The sequence below is a fragment of the Netta rufina genome (genome assembly GCF_964035555.1).
Source record: "Netta rufina genome assembly, chromosome: 8".
NCBI lineage: Eukaryota > Metazoa > Chordata > Aves > Anseriformes > Anatidae > Netta > Netta rufina.
The window spans coordinates 4,389-23,561 of NC_140131.1; the positions used below are offsets into that span (position 1 = coordinate 4,389).

Here is a 19,173-nt window from a genome sequence, read left to right on the forward strand (position 1 = left end):
TTTATTTCCCATTATTTTCCACTCAAAACCCAATCAACAATGTTAGAAAGTCCTCGGTGCCGAGTTCTGGAGAAAAAGCAGTCCTGGACTGGTTACTTGATGTTGCATTAAACAATGATTTAGAGAGTTAGAACCCTCTATGAGCAGGGAGCAACAGGATTTGCACATGCATATCCAACAGTGCAAACAGAACGTGTCTGTGAAAGACAAGCGGACAGTCTGTTTCAAGGACTACTTTTTGTTAGGTAAAATCTTTGGAAGCAGATGTAAGAGCTGTAATACCACATATATAATGTAGAAATGGCTAATTAAATAACTTTTTGTCTCTAACACAGTGAAAGAAATATAATTGCTATCAAAAAAGAACTGTTTCACATACAAAGTAAATGCTTTTATTTGTGACAAAAAAAAAACAAACACAAAGAATACGGTCTTTGGTAGCGAGTATAATTTAGACTAAGAATTAAGAAGTTATAGACATACAAGAAGCTGTGTTTCTAATACTGTGGAAAAAAAGCAGAATCTTCTTGCAGTCAAAAATTATTAAAACAGCCTGCGTTATACATTACTGTTGTTCATCGTTTCGTTCAGCTGCAGGACAACTGGCTTTATACTTTTTCTTCAAACCTTTCAAATATATTCGCAAACTGTCTGAATCTAATCGTGAATTTCTGGCAGTCTGAACCAATCTCATTGCTAAATGATATACAGCTCTGTGTTTCATCATCTCAGGAGTGCTTTTCTGCTGGTGCTGTTCTTAAAAACATACACATGCATTAAAATAGGAAATTAATTACGTTCTGTCATTACAATACCAATAGTGTATTTTCCAACCTATTTCTGATCAGGTGTTTCTTGGTTTGAACTCCAACATTACATCTAATGCTCCTTTAACAATAAGGAGTGATTTGTGTTGTCACCTAACAGTGATCTGAGTATAACCTCTTATAATTAGTTTCAGAAATAAAAGATTTACTTTCTTGATGCCATCTATCATCATAAAACCTGATGTAGCATTTATTCTGTAGCCTTTTAGAAACAGTGAAAATATACAGTTTTATAAAAACTATGAATTAAAGTATAACTAACCACTACATACCAAAATTTGTTTTGCAATGTGATTTGTGATTTCCTTTGCATCCAAAATTATGGATGGTGGTAGAGAGGAAACTTCTGCAGCTTTTAATCCTAAACATAGAAAATACAAATAAGGATTTTAGATAAAAATCTTTCCCCATCCTTCACAGTATGTGTACTAGAATCAGCTGAGTTCATTTTTAAAGGGTGAAAGTTTCATTAAAAATATTTTAATATAAATTTTCTATTTTGGTCTCTTTTTCAAAACAATACTGTTTTGAGAGGTGCCAAATGCACACTTTGTTGTAATGGTGTCTCTAAAATACACTTCCACATAAAGTTGCTGCTGTCAGTAAGTGGGCAGGATTTGATACATCAGAGGCTAAAGGAAAAAAATGAGACAGTGGTGGTAATAGCTTTCTCTGTTTAGTTTTTCAGTTTGGCAGGCTGGCAAAATACTGAGATTGTGCTAAACGTGCTCTCCACTGAATCTGGGCATCTAGTGGATATGGATGTCACATTCCAACTTCTACACTCTTGCCAGCAGTCAAGGTGTCAGGTACTCAGGGTAAAAAAAATGTGTGTTTTTTTCTGCCCTAATATGATTTTTTCACTTTTCATTTTGCCTGTTGCCCTGGCTGTTGAGAGGAAATTCTGTGCTTCATCAGGTCTACACTAATCCTACATCTAATACTGTAGGGTTAAAAATGGAAAGGGCCAAGAATAGATCTTGCACTTTTTCTTTTTTTTTAATGTAACTTTGCTCGAGTATGACAATAAAGCAATACTGAGTTACTACAGGTCTCCTGTTCTCTAAGAACGCTGTCTAAACATATGTGTTTTTTTTCGTTCTGAGTTAGGCCTGTAGCATCCAAAACAGACGTTGTACTGCCAAAGGTAAATAAATTTACAGCTGAAATACTGATAAAGAAGCAGTTTAGGTCTAGTTAATTCAAACCTGATTGGAATAATCTGGAGTCTTCAGTCACCACTGGCTTGCAATAATCATGTGTAGCTAGTTTCCTATTGATTAAATGTCACTTAAATCACAGATCCAACTACAGAATCCAGCATTTGGAAACATACGGATTTCCGTAACTCTTTAAAACATAGTTATACCTTATTGTCACTCATTCATTTCTTTATTGACTCACAATCCTTCAATTTGTCCAGTCTTCTATTAAGAGTCATAGTGGAATCCATTACCATAGTTCTTTTCCTCTGTATATCCTTTAGAGAGCATGTAAGTGTACGCGATTTTCTCCTTCTTTATAGCACTGCTCCTCACATGTTGCACTTCAAAATGGTAATTTTCCACATTGGGATACAAAGTATCTATATGACACAGTTCCAGGAAATGTGTAGCAAACAATGTAAATGCCTAAATAAGAAGGAAAAAAAAAAAAAAAGAATTTATTTTTGAAATGATCCTTTAATAAATAAACCCCACCTAGAGTACTGTGCTCAGCTCAGGGGACCCCGGCACAAGAGAGACATGGACCTGTTAGAGTGAGCCCAGAGGAGGGCCACGAAGATGATCAAGGGGCTGGAGCATCTATCCTACGAAGACAGGCTGAGGGAGTTGGGCTTGTTGAGAATGGAGAAGAGAAGGCTCCAGGGAGACCTTATAGCAGCCTTTCAATACTTAAAGGGGCCTACAGGAAAGCAGGAGAGGGACTCTTTGTCAGGGAGTACAGTGATAGGACAAGGAGTAATGGCTTTAAACTAAAACAGGGTAGATTAAATTAGATATTCAGAAGAAATTCTCCCCTTAGAAGGCGGTGAGACACTGGAACAGGTCACCCGCAGAAACTGTGGATGCACCATTCCTGAAAGTGCTTAAGGCCAGGCTGGACAGGGCTTGGAGCAACCTGGTCTAGTGGGAGGTGTCCCTGCCCACAGCAGGGGGGTTGGAACTAGATGATCTTTAAGCTCCCTTCCAATCCAAACCATTCTATGATTCTACGTTACAGTGAATAACAAAAATGATCTCTCAGATGTCCAGTTTTCCCTCCACAATTCTGAAAAGCCATCTTTAAATTACTAAAATAATAAACAGATGAAAAAAAAATAAGCCATGAGTTCTATCATTGGCAAGGATATCTTTTCCCATTCAGGATTCCCCCACTCCTTTCTCAATAGAAGGAAAAGAACATCAGAAGTAACACAAAATCCATGATGCTTTTAAAATCTGACTTGGGTTATTTTGAACGACTGTCAAATGGTTGCCTTAATATTTTCAGGGAATGCTATTCCAGTAGTACAAGCTACAGAAAATGTGTGTGTTTTTAGACCAAATCACAGAAGTACTCTGAATAAAACTCTGACAAGAAATTGAATCTATGTGTGTCAAAAAGCTGACAACAAACTGAGGTTGATTACAAAACTAGTAATAGAGGTTACTAGTAATAAAAGAAACTTCCAACCCATCTAAAATCATCTTCCACTTTTCTAAACAAACCTCTAACCTCCATAATCAATTCTTAAGTTGTATGGAAGAACCATTGGTAAGATAACAGACATGTAAAGAGGTTCAGCTTTAATGGTTAAGCATACAAAGTTATATATATACATACTAAGCAAAACTAAAGAGACTGGGTTAGCCTTTTTCTAGATAAGAAAGCAAGCTTCCAAGCAAGTTGTAAAGAGACGAGACCAGTGAACAGAAGTGCAGATTATATCAGCATTTTTTGTCTATCACCATATCTCTTTGCATTCATTGGTTACAAAAAAAGTCTTATGTAGGCAAGAAATACCTAAAAAAAAATTAAGTACAGTTATGAGAGATTACTGATTTGCTTCCAGTATGATAAAATAATTACAAGGCTTAAACATTTTTTTTTTTTTTTTTCAGAATTACCTTCAAATTCAACAGGTATTCACAGGCAGCATAACAAATGCCAATACCTTCTTCAGCACTGGTACCTCTGCCAAGTTCATCAATTATGATGAGTGATTTGTCATTAGCGTTTTGTATGATGTATGTTATCTAGGAAAATATTAAATTTGTTATCATTCCTAGAAATGCATCTTTTTTAAAACTCTGCTACTAATAGGAATAGTTTGTATTATTCAGATAAAACTTAAATGTAAAAGAAAATCATCAGATCCATTTTTTTTCCACAGCTTTCAAATAGCTATGAATTCTAAACAAGCAAAGATTTGTCCTACAGCACTCTTTCTTTTTTCCATTGACCATATCAGTTTTCCTCAAAATCTCCCAAAAGTTTGGGAGAGAAAGTGAGAAGGCTTAGGCTTAGAAAAATAATTCTGTAAGGCTCACGAAATAACAAGAAAACTTTGGAACTAGTGTCCAAAGGAACACCGATTTTTACCCAAATTGGAGTATCTTTATTTAAGATATGCATGTTTTCTGTAGTTTCTCATTTAGGTAAGAGATTAAAGATGATTTTTTGTACTGTTTCTAAAATACACTCTATCAGTAGAAATATACTAGTACAATTTCAATCAGATTAACAGTAAAAATGGGCCCTGGCCCCTGGATTAGCTATGTTTAATACCTCTTTCATTTCCTTCATGAATGTTGAGGCATTTGTTTCTATATCATCATCCATACCTATTCTGGTAAAAATTTGCTCCGCAATTCGAAAAGAACAATACTCTGCTGGGACGTAAGAACCTACAAAACAAGGGAAGAGTTTTCTCATATCAGCGTGACAAATGCCAGCTTGCCTGAATACATCAGTGTTTTACATTTGGTCCTTATGCACTGTAGAGAATGCATCTTGTTCTGCAAAGTTTTGTAGGATTATATTCTACCACTACTTCGTAAGAAAAAGTATTACAAAGATACCATAATTGAATCTGATCAGCAAAACCTTAAGAAATCACATGCCTGAAGCTGTGTGTCAGTCTAAATGAATGCAAAAGTGGGAATGAACTGTAGAATTAATTTACATTTCTGTAGACATTGTGATACTAACACCACGAAATCTTAGTTTTGTAAACCAAGATTCATATTGCTTTACCAGACTTAGAGACTTACTAGTTTTATAGAATAGAAAAGAACAGGAAGCTTGCCAGAAGACTTTGCAGACTTTATTCATATTAAACTCATGTTTCTGAGAGTAATTCCTGAAGAACATGCTGTTTGGGATTACACCTATAAACACACACTGAACAAATATTATTCTGCACCGCGAAGTAAATTCAATCTAGTAGTTAGGGTCAGCCTATTAAAGTCTTTCTCCTGTGCTACTGGCCTTACCTTCTTCACCTTCAAGGTAAGAATCACGAAAAAGTCCAAAGTACAGGGAGGAGGCTTTGATAGTGAGACTTTACAGATATTTTACTTTCATAATTTTAGAGATAGAACTTTGCAATATTTATTACTACTTTTATTTGAAGAAATGGTTTATCATTTATCTATTAATTCTGCTTGCCTGCAAGAATGCTTCCCCACATAACTGAGGTATCCTTGGGTTCATCTATTCTTCCTGGATGACTTAACACATACACAGCCTACTTCCAGGACATGTGCTATTAATCTAGCATAAGGTGGCTAGACAGGGTTAGGGTGCTCGAAGAAATGAAAGCACATAACTGTGCTCCTCCTAAAGACAAACCAGGCACAATTCCATATATAGGTGACCATGTAAGCTTCCACAAGCAGACACAAAACTCTGCAGTGCTCTCTGTCAGCAAAACAAGAGCTGGCAGGAACAAACAACAGAATGCCTTGAGTTGGAAGGGACCTTAAAGATCATCTAGTTCCAACCCCCCGGCCATGGGCAAGGATACCACCCGCTCAATCAGTTTGCCTAGGGCCATATCCAACCTGGTCTTTAACACCTCCAGGGATGGGGCATCCATAACTTCTCTGGGCAACCTGTTCCAGTGCCTCACCACCCTCGGAGAGAAGAAGTTTACTCTTAACCTCTAATCTAAATCTCCCTTCTTTTAGTTTAAAATCATTCCCCCTTGTCCTGTCATCTGATTGAGCAAAAAGTTGCTCTTTTGTCCAGAAGAATCCAAAAAGTCCATCTTTTTTTAATAGTCCCCTTTAAGTACTGAAAAGCTGCAATAAGGTCCACTTTGGAGCCTTCTCTTCTCTAGCCCCAGCTCCCACAGCCTTTTTTCATAGGAAAGGGGTTCCAAGTCCTCTGGATCAACTTTGTAACCTCCTCTGGACCTGTGCTAATAGATCAAAACCCTTCTTGTGCTGGGGGCCCCAGACCTGGATGCAGTACTCCTATTGGGGCCTCACAAGGGCCACCTAGATAGAGGGGGACAGTCCTCTCCCTCAGCCTGCTGCCCACTCCTCTTTTGGCACAGCCCAGGATGCACACTTGGCATTCTGGGCTGCAAGCACACACTTCTGGCTCATGCCAAGCTTTTCATCCAACATAACTTCCAAGACCTTCCCTGTAGGGCTGCTCTCACTGAGTTCTTCTCCCAGTCTGTACTAATGTCTGAGATTGCTCAGACCCAGCTGCAGCACCTTGAACTTAGACTTGTTGAACCTCATTAGGTTCACGTGGGCACACCAAGCTTTTGTCCAGGTCCCTTTGGATGGCATCCCTTCCTTATGTTGTATTGACTGTACCACTCATCTTAGTGTCATCTGCAACCTTGCTGAGGGTGCACTCCCATTGTCTACGTCATTGATAAAGATATTAAACAGTCAGTACCAGCCCAAGGATGGACCCCTGAGGTACGCCACTCATCACTGGCCTCCACCTGGACAGACATAGAACCACTGACCACTACTCTCTGGGTGCAACCTTCAAGCCAATTCCTTATTTACTGAATGGCCCACCCATCAAGAGAACTAAACATTATATTTTCCTATTTAGATATAATCTTATTCTTGAAACTGAAATATTAAGCTTCAAAAATAATTCTATTTTTAACAAGAAACCAATAAAAGTGGTGCAAAAGATTACAAATATGGTGTAGTCTTACTCACCAATCTGGGCCATAATTTGACAGAGCGCAATCTGTTTTAGATAGGTTGATTTTCCACTCATATTTGGTCCTGTAATAATGAGAAAGTTGCTACCCTCTGTCAGGTATGTGTTGTTAGATACAGGTTTTTCCATAGCTATCTTTTCAAGAATGGGATGCCATCCCTGTTTGATCGCTAAAGTATCCGTAAATTCTGGACGAACTAAAAGAGAAAAAGGATATAAAGCTTTATAGAGTTAGTATGGAAACCTTTAAGTTACTAAACTAGAGTGTTCTGAAATAAATTCATTCTTACAGAAGTCAAACTCTCTGGTCCTGATTCCCTATTTTTTACTTTCCTGTAGTCAGCAAGACTAAGATAGAGCACTTGAAAGAATTACCAGCTATTTTCAGATATAGATTCTGATCGTCTTTCAGCCCTCAAGATTTATTACAACAAAAAGAATCCCATAACTAACACTTTATTTCTAAATTAAGATAGTGTTTGTGTTGCATGGTAAGTAGTACAGAATTCCAGTAATAAAGAAAAATACAAACAGTGAAACTTCAAATGGAGAATGTGGAACCCAGTTTCATTTTTATATCTACTATATAGCAGAATAAAAATAAATTATAAAAATGAACATAAAAAATACAGGGAAGTCATGAACTCTACCTGTTACTAATACATATATACTATTAGATAATCATAGGAAACAAGGAAGTTGCCTTTAATTTTTGTTCATATAATATATTGATAATCCATGTATATACCATGCCTATGTAGATCCATTTGATACTGGGACTATCTGTATGTGTTTCTGTCCAAACAGTCTTTTTCTCAACCTATTCATTTCTCATGCCTCCTCTCTGTCTACTTCTATGGCAGTACTGCAGGCTAACAAGGAAGTATTGTTAAAATAGCTTATCTGTTTAAATGGAACAACCTTCGAGAAAGAAATGCCAAAGCAGGTTTTCAAGTTTCAGCGTTGAGGAACTCAACTACCATGTGTAGCTTTTAGCCATTTAATGATTTAGAAGAGAGAGAGTCAAGTGGCACAGGACACTGAAAGCTACAAATGACAGTCTGTTTCTTTGGGCAGATACGCATTCAAGCCTGTCAGTGCAAACGGCAGGTACAGATTTACAGGAGAAGCAAAGCAGCTTTATACATGTATTCATTATTAACTGCTGAAGTACAGTTGTGCTCTGATTCCTTTGGTGTGAAAAAGGTTGTAATGACTCAAGTGTACCAGTTACTGAATGGAATCATCTGCACATAAAGAATCACTGCGATACTGCAAAGTAAACAAATTCTGCTCCTGTACCAGAAATTTCAGAGCAGCATCAGTAATGATGAGCTAATACACTTACTGAGATGGCTTTCCAGACCTGATGTGATTTAGCATCTACACAGCATTGTACTCTAGATAAGTACCTCAGGTTTGCATTGGTTGTACAGATAGGTATCTCAGGTCAGCACTAATTGAAGACCATGAGTTCATTTGTACATTGCAAAAATGGGGTGGGAAGCAGAATGACACAGTGATGCAGTATGACCAAACTTTTGACCCAAGAGGTGAATAATATGCAAGTAAGCACACAATCTTGGATTCCTTAGAAGACTCCCCAAAAATATGTAAAAGTGTTACAAAAGTTGAAGCAAATAAAGAAGCTAGCCCCCTATTTTGTCTAAAGGTATAAGAAGGCTGACCTCGTTAATATAATCTTGTGTCCTGTTGGAACAGAAGGGTAAACTCAGCACGTTCACAGACGACATACTTTTGAAAAGAATACACTTAAACTGGCTAATTTGAAAAGACTGGCTATGAAGGCTTACAGCATCTAAATGGCAGAATGCATTTCCAATGGATGGAAATAGGAAGAGTATCAGCACAAAACTGGCAAGGATAGACCAAGATACTTAGAGCCTACTGAGACCTATATAAATAGAATAAATGACATGGGCTTAGCAATTGGAGAACCAGACAAATAACATGGACATCCTGCAGCAGGAGAGTCTTTAATTGGCCTATGACAGAATCAAACAAGAAACTTACCATAGTCGGAAACAGTGCAGACATGGGCAAATGAAAGCAGCATGTCCAGCATTGACACAATATCAGACAGCTTGTATAGGCAATGAATATGTTCGTAGATCTCGTTCAGTAGCTTACACACGATTCTAAAATAAGACACTGATTTAGCTGTTGTACAGTACCTAGTGTCACTTTATACACCTTATGGAAATAAAGCAACAGTTGATAATGTTCATACTCCATATGTTAGGATGTGAGGTTATCAAATGCAGGCAAATATGTGAATTTCTTTGAAGTATATTAAGATCTTATACAATAACATCAGATTAATTACTGCTATCAGACACAAGACACATAGCTCAAATACCAACAGCTTGTAAGAAAGCTTCATGAAGAATTAACTAAAAATATAGCCGTAGAGTCAAGTATATTCTATTAACATCTCAAGTATGACTCTAATTCCCTTATGCCTTCATGCAAACAAACGTGGTTTCTAAAAAGAATTTTCATAAAATTCACGTGAAATGTTACACCTAGTAAGTCTTTTGAAACAACAGAGCAACACAGTGTGCAGCAAGGACAAAAATACAGATATAGGTAATTCTACTGTAAATACAACAGTGAGTAAAATTAATGATTCACCATTAAAAATTAATACATTTACTGTGCCATTTTATGCAGATAATTCATCCATAAAAATAATTACAAAGGTTACATTTTTAAATAAATGCCTATGTATTTGTAATCATCTTAATACAATTAATACCACGTTCCTTCCTTTCTCTCAGGTACTATACTTGATCAGTGTCACTTTGGATTATTTCTGTAAGTAACCATAATTTAACAAAAAGGTAGCGTTAAGAAAACATGTAATTAGCTGTTAATAGGATAAAATAAATGCTGTTAGCACAAACATTTACTAGTTTTAAATGGTCTTACAAGTATGTCATGTGATATATTTCTCTCAGGGACTCCTGACATCTCTCATTCATTTTTATTAAGTCTGCTGAAGTGAAGCTATATGTGTTTTTCATTTTAGTGATCTGTGGGGAATTCAAACCAACAGTAAGAACTTGCCACATAATCAGAAGCCAAAAACAGTTTCTAAAAACCAAACTGGGAAAAATATGGGGGAAAAAAAAAGGGGGAAAAAAATAATGCCTTGCTTCGTTTCATAAAAGTCTACTTAGGAAAAAAATCCTCGCAAAAGAATGCAGTTATCAGCAAGATACAAAACTTTATAATTGCAAACAAGGTAACTGCATGTAATTGCATATTTCTTACTATATTAAGTTTAGCTAAAAATAGCATGGTTATAAAAAATATATCAATTACACCTTCATTTATTTCTAGGTATATTCACTTAAATTATTTTAATTATTTAAATTACTGTTCAATACGTGTTGTGTTAGTGTATTATACATTTTATATAAGTTACTCATTCAGAACTATTTTGAAGAAAACACTTCTAGTGCAGATACCTTTGTAAATTCTGAAGGAAGTTGGCCACTGGGCAGCGTTGAACAATCAGCATTCATCTGGATAAAAAATCCACGAGCAGAACTGAAACTTGTTTTCATTGGTAGGTTGTACTTTTCTGCAAGTTGTGTTATCATACCTACGTATCACAAATAAAGATTTGAACCAAATTACATACACGCATGCATACACACTTATACGCACAAACTGTGGAAGTGATTTACACAGGTCGAACATGTCAGGTAAGTAACATGACTAAAGGCCTTAAAAGTGGATCTACGGGATCTAATTAACGTATTAATGTAAAAAAAATTGTCTGCATAAATGGATTGGGAAAAAAAACAACATGGGGAATCAGATCTATTTGCGTGTTCTTTAAATGACTCTAAGCAGTCTGTCACCCCTCACTAATAATCCCACCCTTAAATCAATCTTGTTTCTAGCTGAGTTGAGGAAACTGTTATATGATTGAATAAGATGTACTACAAAGTTATGGGACTTCTGAACAATGCAAATAGTGGCATTCCTTTGAGAAGAAAGGCTGGATTTATTTAGTGTGTTTCCTGATACTTGTTGCTCTAAGCTTGTTCACTTTTGTGTTCCAAGCACCCATGCTGTAGACCAACAAAGTTATAAGCCATTCTGGATATTTCAGTCTTGGAGTTGCTTAGAATATAATGTGGTAAAGAACAAAAGAGAGAAAAAACCCTTCTCCAAGCACATCGACTACAGTAAAAACAGGCAAGGGGAACACAAGTGTCAACACACTCTTTAGTCCTAGCAGCTACCAAATTTTGGAAAGTTTAGGAAAGAAAAAGCATTAACATCTGTATTTTTCACCATGTACTATATAGAATATAATCCTGGAAGGAAACAGGAGGTTCACAACATATTACGGATGCTAAAGTTTCTGTTACTTTGTATTTTTTCTAATTATACAGAAAACTAAAAAGCTGGTCCTCTAGTTAGGAATCAAACTAAAACTTTTTTTGACTAAAATTTAAAAACTAAAATTTTGAACTAAATAAAAAAATCCATTCCAGGGGATATTTTTTCATCTATTTTAAATTAAGGATAAACACAAAGGTTAATAAAGCACAGTAATAAATAATATGCTAAAATTTCTTTAATTTGTACTTTCCAACTCCTAATAGGTTCGCTAAAATAGCCCACAGATAGGTCAAAGCTGGTCAAAATATAAAGAAGAAAGTACTGAGATATTTTAAGTTAATAAAAATAATTTGATTTTTTATACAGAATTGTTTTAGTTGGAATAATTATTATACTTTAACTTGTCTGTATTTTTAGAGAATAAAGAGGAGAAAATAAAGGAATCAGAATTGTTCACCCTCATTTAAATGAAATTGAGTTTTTACCTACAAACGGAGAATCTGAATGTACGTATCTAAAGTCTTTAGTTACTCATCAATGATGACCAGTTTATAACAATACTAAATACATTTTCTGCATAAGGTCATAAAACACGATTATGTGGCTTCTGTATGCCAGATACAACGTTTTTTGAATTGCAAGTAAATAAAAGTTTTGGTTTGGAAATACCTGCTATGTCATCAACAATTTCTGTGTATGTTCTACGAGCTATGTCAAGGAATTCATTGATGTTTGGCTTAACAGCATAGCATTTTTGTGTCCTCATACTCAGGCATCCTTTTGTGTACCTTGTATCGTCATTAATTACAGTTGTAATCTTTTCAAGTATAATTCCAAACCTGCAATATTAGTACTGTTACTTATTAGCAATGTAATATTTTAGTTTTTATTTGCATAATCATTCTGAAATTAAAAATAACTGAAGCAAATTTTCTACTGTTGAAAACAAACACTAAATTTCATGGGTATTTCCACCTCAGAATGAAGTACAAATATACCTAAGTCTGATTGATAACAGAATTCAAATCTTCGGGACATATAAATTCTCAATTATATAAGCAACATTTTTTTTTTGCATTAGTATAAGGACTACAGGGAACTACTACTTTTGTCTTTTCATAGTAATTTCTAACAGAGTATAGCTCACCAGTAACTACAGTATCAGTGGTTAGTTTACGCTTTTGCTTTTTTCTCCTGCATTTGTTTGTTGAAAAAAAAAATGTTTTTAAGTTAATGTCAGCTTTTAGTCAAAACAATAGAGCTATGCCTGTAACTACAAATAAGCAAAGATAAAAAATTATCATCATAATACCTTCTATCTTCAAGAGAACTGTAGTATGCCTTTAGCAGTGGTGTGTTACAGTTTCTTAAAGCAGCCTGTACAATATGAACACAAACAGTTAATTCTTTTCATAGCACTTTTAAAGGGTGGACAGTAGTTGGATAAGCAGCTTACAGAACCTGAGCAGGTAAATCTATGCTATAAAATCATATTCAGATAACAACACGAATCTATTTCTTAGTAGTATTGAGCTCAAGGACTTTCTTTCAGTTGGCTTAAGAGTTGACAGACTACATTGGCAGTACTGTGTTCTGCAAGATATAAAGTAAATCTAACCAGTGTAACATGTATAAAGAAGGGCAAACTGGTTTGTACATTACACAGAAGAAGAAATTACAGATAGAGCTTACTCTTAGGGGCTCCACAAGTTCTAGAGTATGCTTCAGGTAAATTAAGTTAGTTATTTTTGATTCAGCAGTTTTAACCTGTTAAAAATTTTACAAATATTAGAGGTTTGTATGTCTGTTTAAAGAAAATACTTAAGATAAAGCAAAATTCACATTGTGACTATTAACAACTTTGTATTTTTAATCTCCAAGGAACATTGCTAAAATACTTTATAAGGTCATTTTGTCAGCTTGGTGTATAACTGCATAAGAAACATGTACAGAATTTTTACACTGCCTGCTATTGTAAATTGTCCAGCAGTAACATATTTTTCTTGCATCTCCACTGATAATGATCAACTCTGAGAACATTTCACTAACCCAAGCTGCAAAGGCTTCTTTGAATCTCCTACATCTTACGTACAGACTCTTTCAAAGCCGCTATATGCATAATTAAGAAGCAAGGTCCTTTTCATAAATGTTAAAAAACCATATAACCCAATTTGTTTGACATAGTTTTGATTGACATATTTCACAGAATCACAGAATTGTAGGGGTTGGAAGGGACCTCAAAAGGTCATCGGGTCCAACACCCCTGCCAAAGCAGGTTCCCTAGAGCAGGTTGCCCAGGTAGGCATCCAGACGGGCCTTGAGCAGACTCAACAACCTCCCTGGGCAGCCTGTTCCAATGCTCTGTCACTCTCACCGTGAAGAAGTTCTTTTGCATGTTGGTGCGGAATTTCCTATGCTCCATTTTTTGGCCATTGCCCCTTGTCCTATGCCCACAAACCACTGAAAAGAGGTTGGCCAAATCCCACTGTCTCCCATACTCGAGATACATTGATAAGATCCCCTCTCAGTCTTCCCAAGGCTGAACAGACCCAAGTCTCTCAGTCTTTCCTCAGAGAAAAGATGCTCCAAGGCCCTGTATCATCTTTGTTGCCCTCCGTTGGACATTTAAATCCTTATGCATAATTAAAAAAATAAATGAATGAATGTTAAGTATTTTTGCTTGCAGAAAGTACTGCTCAAGATTTTTTTCCCCTACATATATATTCTACCCTATTTTGTATATCCCATTAACACATCTGGAAAAGAATTTTGCTGTTGTCATTATCACATAGCATATCTACTGCATTGTATGCTCTTGTACTTTCAGATAAGAGACTTAAAGGAAATTATAATCCTGCTATTTTATGAAAGGGAATAAAAAAGTGTATACGCACACATATACATTGTGTACGTGTACTCTACATGTATGTTATACACACACATGCATGAAAAAAATCTTACACCCATTCAGAAACTTTTAGGGTAATGGAGACAAGGGGGAAGGAATCTCATACACACATAGTTTAACTTGAATAGCTACCTGAATAACAGCAGTTACCTTGACAATAACATTTTTCCTTCATCTGAATGCGTACTTGCTTATTCCCCCTATTGTTACTGTTAAACAGTATGTGAAACTGCATACAAAAGCTGAGGAGCCATGCATTTTTACGTATTTCATCCTATCAATATGAGAAGATAGTGCTTTGAAAAGAAGAAAAAAAAAATGCATCTCTTCGCCAGAGAGGAATTTTAGAAACTGATAAGCACGTTGTTTGGTTCCAAAGCAAATCCAGTGTCAGTTTTTAGCATGAATCTCTGAGTAAGGCTCTCATTACGATTTTGTCACATCTGAGTATAATATAAACTTTGCTCCTGTGGTAGGGAGCATATCTTGCTTTATCTTACCTTCTATACAAATTAGTTTTACATAGAAGATAGAAGAAGATTAAACAATGTTAATGTACTAACGGAGTAATCGTAATCCGCGAAACACATGGGGTCTAAGTCCCATGACAAAATTTAACATCAAAAGGAGATGGATGGTCATATATGAAAAGCCAGCATATCAAAATGAAATGTATCTTTACCAAAAGAGTTCTTACAGGAACTTTAATAGAACCAGCGTTAAAAGTGTGGCTTTAAACATGGTACACTTCAGCATCAAAGGCAGGAAATGAATATAATCATCACAACTAACTCTCCTATATAATATTCTCTATAATTCAATATTAGTGACTGAAGTGCAAGCCTATCTTTTACAGTCTCACATTAATTTTTGAACATCATACTCTGGTAAGTAAAACACAAAGATTCAGAGAAGCACTTGTCTTCTTTTTTTTTTTTTTTTTTTGCCACTAGGGATTTATGTCCTATCGACCTAAGTGCTATGGCAGTGTATAAGCCCTGGTTTAACTTTATTTCCTGGAAATTCACCAAAACCAAAAATACCGCTTATCTTCACCCTGAGACAGAAGGAACTAATCTCTCATGGGCCTGGAACTTCAGCAGGCATAACATCTACTGAATTTGTTCTTCAGACGGGTGATCAGGTAATCCAGAGAAGGCAGTCCTCACTTCTGCCAGAAGCTGGATGTTGATCCAATTTCCATGGATCTGTGATTGAGACTAAACGTTCTTTTAAGGAAATTTGCCTTCCCCCCGTCCTCAGGTAGCACATCTCAGCAAGATTGTCAATGGATGGTCCTTCTTAGAATGAGAGAATGCTCACGCTGAACACACTACTCACATTTCTAATGACTGAAACTGTAGGTTTCTCAGATAAGCACTTCACCTGTTGACTGGTGGAGCATCTGTGATGGAAATTTTTATAGAGAGTGGAAGTGGAACATACTGAATTGGTTAATTTACCATTTCACAAAAGCAACTGAGCTAGCTCTTGATTGAATGTGCCTGCTGGATGAATAGTAATCTCTGCTATACTGGAGCCAGTCAAGACAGAAAACATCACACTTCAAAGTTTTGTGTACATGGTCCTACATAAACATAAATGCACTCAGTCTGACAGTTGTAGCCATATAGCTGATACTGCGTTCAAGTTACAGATTTCCACAAGGAAAGCTGTGAGCAACACATTTTCTCTTTTTGGAATATGTCATTAAAAAGACTTACCTGCATTTATTACAGGTCTTTAACTGGCTGAAGTCTTTAACTGTCATTAGACAAGTCATTTATCTAAGTAGGTAAGGCAGTATGTGAGAAGAAACTGAGAGGTAAAAAAACCATAAGGCTCCATGATGCTTGCATACTGGCATAAACACAGGCAAGTATAAACCTCAACAGCACTGACAGAAATCTCCTACTTAAGTGCAACAGGCCAACGTAACTTATAATGGTAGGATCACAATATGCTTAGGAGACAGAAGTGGAAATTCAGTTATCTCAAGCCCACTGTAGTTGACTGTTGTGTCTGGCCTTAACCAAGAGCTACATGTAAGCCATATGTATTTATCCTACTTTGATGATTCTACTGCATGTGGTAACATATGGATTGATAGAGGTGAGATCTGATGAAAAACTTTGCATTTTACTGAAAAATGTCAATACTCGCTAGGAAAACACTTATAACCCTGCTTCAATAATTTTTGTTTATGAAGTAGTTAAGAACAGGAGCTAACCCAAGTCTGAAAAGGTCTGAAAAAGACACAGTGGCATACTGAAGGTAAAGAAACCTTACTGCAGTTAACCACAACTGTCTCCTAGTTAAAAACATTACAGCATGACCTTCAAGGTGGAAGATTAAATCTGTCTCAAGCTCCTAAAAGACTTAAAAGGGGAAATCGAATCGGAAGGTATATTCATTAATTCTCCCAGTGGTGATTTGTGATGGAAGCCTTCTGTTAGTTAAGTTCTTTAATATACTCTAATGGATACAGAACGCATAAAGAACTCACACAGACTGAAACATGCCTACCATTGTCAAGTGGGTAAGGGATAAGATACCTTCCCTCTGAAGTCTTAACGTAATCAAAGCATTGCTCCTCTTTCAATTAAACACTGTTGCTGTAAGCATTTATGGCTTTGTTGCCTTGTTATTCTGTTACAAATAAATGCTTTTATCTGCATCTCATTTTAGTCTCCTTTGTGCAATGTGTGAACTGTGGCAACACATAAGAGCAGAATATTCCTTGAATCCATAAGCCAGGAAACTGAGAAAACTGCGTACTCAGTTCTCCAAAACATTTATTATGCCTTGTTAACAGAAAAGCATAGGTCAAGCTGAGAACTGGAGGCAGAAAGAACTTCAAGACACTATTTGTAACCTGGGTGTATCTCTTTATGTCTGAACCGTAAGGTTCTCTGCATATTAGAGAAGTCAGTTCAAAGGAAACTTCTTTGTTGGTACTGCTGTACAACTGAACATGCTACTTTCTGTCAGCTGGTTGCTGTTCAAAGGAAAACACTGAACTCCCCATTGAAAAAGCTGTGCTTAACTCATACAACATCTGTAGCTTGGAAACTAACAGGCAAGTCTGGCTTTATAGATTTACACAATTCATTTATTAACTGAATGCAGATTTACGTTTGTCTGTATCTCTGTATTATAAACACAGTTGAGCAAAGTCAAAGTGCTTCTCAATAATCTTTTTCAAGGTATTTTTTTAGGTTATAAGGAGTAATTTCTATTGAGTTATATTACATGAAAACTCACTATTTTTTGAATTTCCTGTAAGAAAAATGCATTGTTTTCTTTAGGCTATCAAAAACTGTACTAACCTCCAAAAATAAAAGACCGTATTTCCACTATACAGTTTTTTCTTTCATGCTGATGTGAAAATTCCTTCTTATCCTAGCACTATTAGGTAGTATGTACATTTATGAAGAATAAATGTGGGGAGTGATGAATGATTGAAAACTTCTGAAGTTTAATTTGCATGAAGTAAGATGAAACATTGCAGCAAACCTGAATTTTCCTAACATTCTCCTTTGAGAACCTTCAACTGCTATAAAATAAGATACAATCTAAATCTACGGTAACATTAGTCAATTTTTAAGGTGCAGCCTTTTTTCATATCTATATATATCACATTTGTATATTGCATGTTATATCCAGGTAACTGATCATCTAACATTTATTTTGAAACATACTGTATCCTGCTTTGGAATTTGTACCAAAACTGAAAGCAGTTGTTCTGTATCCAGAAATTTTGAGATAACTGTAAAACAAAAGTAAACAGATCAGGAACTTAAACGTCATTGTAATAAGATCATATTAAAAATCTGTTTCTTTAAAAAATGCACATAACTGCCTAGTAATATTTACACTAATGTTTTCCTTTTGTCCTATTTTCATAAATTATTTACCAAAAGAAAAAAAAAAACATTAATATTAGCTAACTAAATTATTTTGTCGTAACTACACTTACCACACCTCACTGGCTTACTGACTTTTATGCACTTTATCAGATAAGTTCACATTTCTTAGAAAAATAGTCAAGAAAAATGTCAGTGTATTACAATAAAGATAACTTTTTTTTTTAATTAAAAAAAATGTCCATTATAAAAATATTACCTCACAAACCAGAATAATATACTTTTCAAACAGATTAAGTCATATCATATACTTCCACAGATAAGAAAAAGTATTTTAAAAGAAAAATATTGTTATGTATTAAAAAATAAACTACTACCTGCTTGAAGACCAAAAAACAGCTCCTCATCCTGGAGTAATTCCTGAACACAATCCAGTCTTGTGTTAATTGTTTCCGCATCAACTAGTGGCTCCAGGATATTGGACCTGAGTCTTCGACTTCCACCTGGTGTTTTAGTATAATTTAGGACACCAAAAAGCGTGTGACCATTCCTTTCGAAACAAAATACATGAGAATAATACACTCACAAAAGTAAAGATGGTAAACATCAAATGACATTTCTAGTTAAAAGTATCCTACAAATTTGAAGCTTAGTTTTGGGGTACTTAGCGCCTCCCTACTCACTATGTCTATTTTATGAACAACAGCAGATCAGGAATTAAGATGAAATATAATATAACATTAGCCATCATTACATCATTTCCCAAAGCACAAAAATACATTTGTATACAGTATTTCTTAATTTTTTTGTAGTAGTATACCATTACTACTTCAGTTCACACTTTTCCTCTCAATGGAACTACTTGAATTTAGGACAAAACAAAACCTCCAAAAGGAGAATATTACCAGAGATAAGATGATTTTTATTAAAACACATTTATGAGAATGATTAAATATACTTAGACGTATAAGAGTTAAAAAAGACACGATTTTGTTTTCTTTTAAAA

At 35.5% G+C, this 19,173-nt stretch overlaps 1 protein-coding gene across 1 annotated transcript in view; it reads right to left on the reverse strand.

Moving 5' to 3' along the window:
- Positions 1–277: 277 nt before the first annotated feature.
- Positions 278–19,173, reverse strand: part of MSH4 (mutS homolog 4) — a gene marked incomplete at its 5' end in the record, with an annotated part of 32,363 nt that continues 13,467 nt past the window's right edge. Inside the window, 14 exons of the mRNA XM_084291028.1 lie at positions 278–751; positions 1,100–1,188; positions 2,284–2,458; positions 3,938–4,066; positions 4,599–4,717; positions 7,007–7,207; positions 9,045–9,169; positions 9,963–10,066; positions 10,505–10,641; positions 12,063–12,232; positions 12,706–12,770; positions 13,086–13,160; positions 18,003–18,070; positions 18,545–18,717. Of these exons, the coding sequence (XP_084147154.1) occupies positions 566–751; positions 1,100–1,188; positions 2,284–2,458; positions 3,938–4,066; positions 4,599–4,717; positions 7,007–7,207; positions 9,045–9,169; positions 9,963–10,066; positions 10,505–10,641; positions 12,063–12,232; positions 12,706–12,770; positions 13,086–13,160; positions 18,003–18,070; positions 18,545–18,717 (1,816 nt within the window). The 3' untranslated portion in view covers positions 278–565. The remainder of the gene's footprint in view (positions 752–1,099; positions 1,189–2,283; positions 2,459–3,937; positions 4,067–4,598; positions 4,718–7,006; positions 7,208–9,044; positions 9,170–9,962; positions 10,067–10,504; positions 10,642–12,062; positions 12,233–12,705; positions 12,771–13,085; positions 13,161–18,002; positions 18,071–18,544; positions 18,718–19,173) is intronic.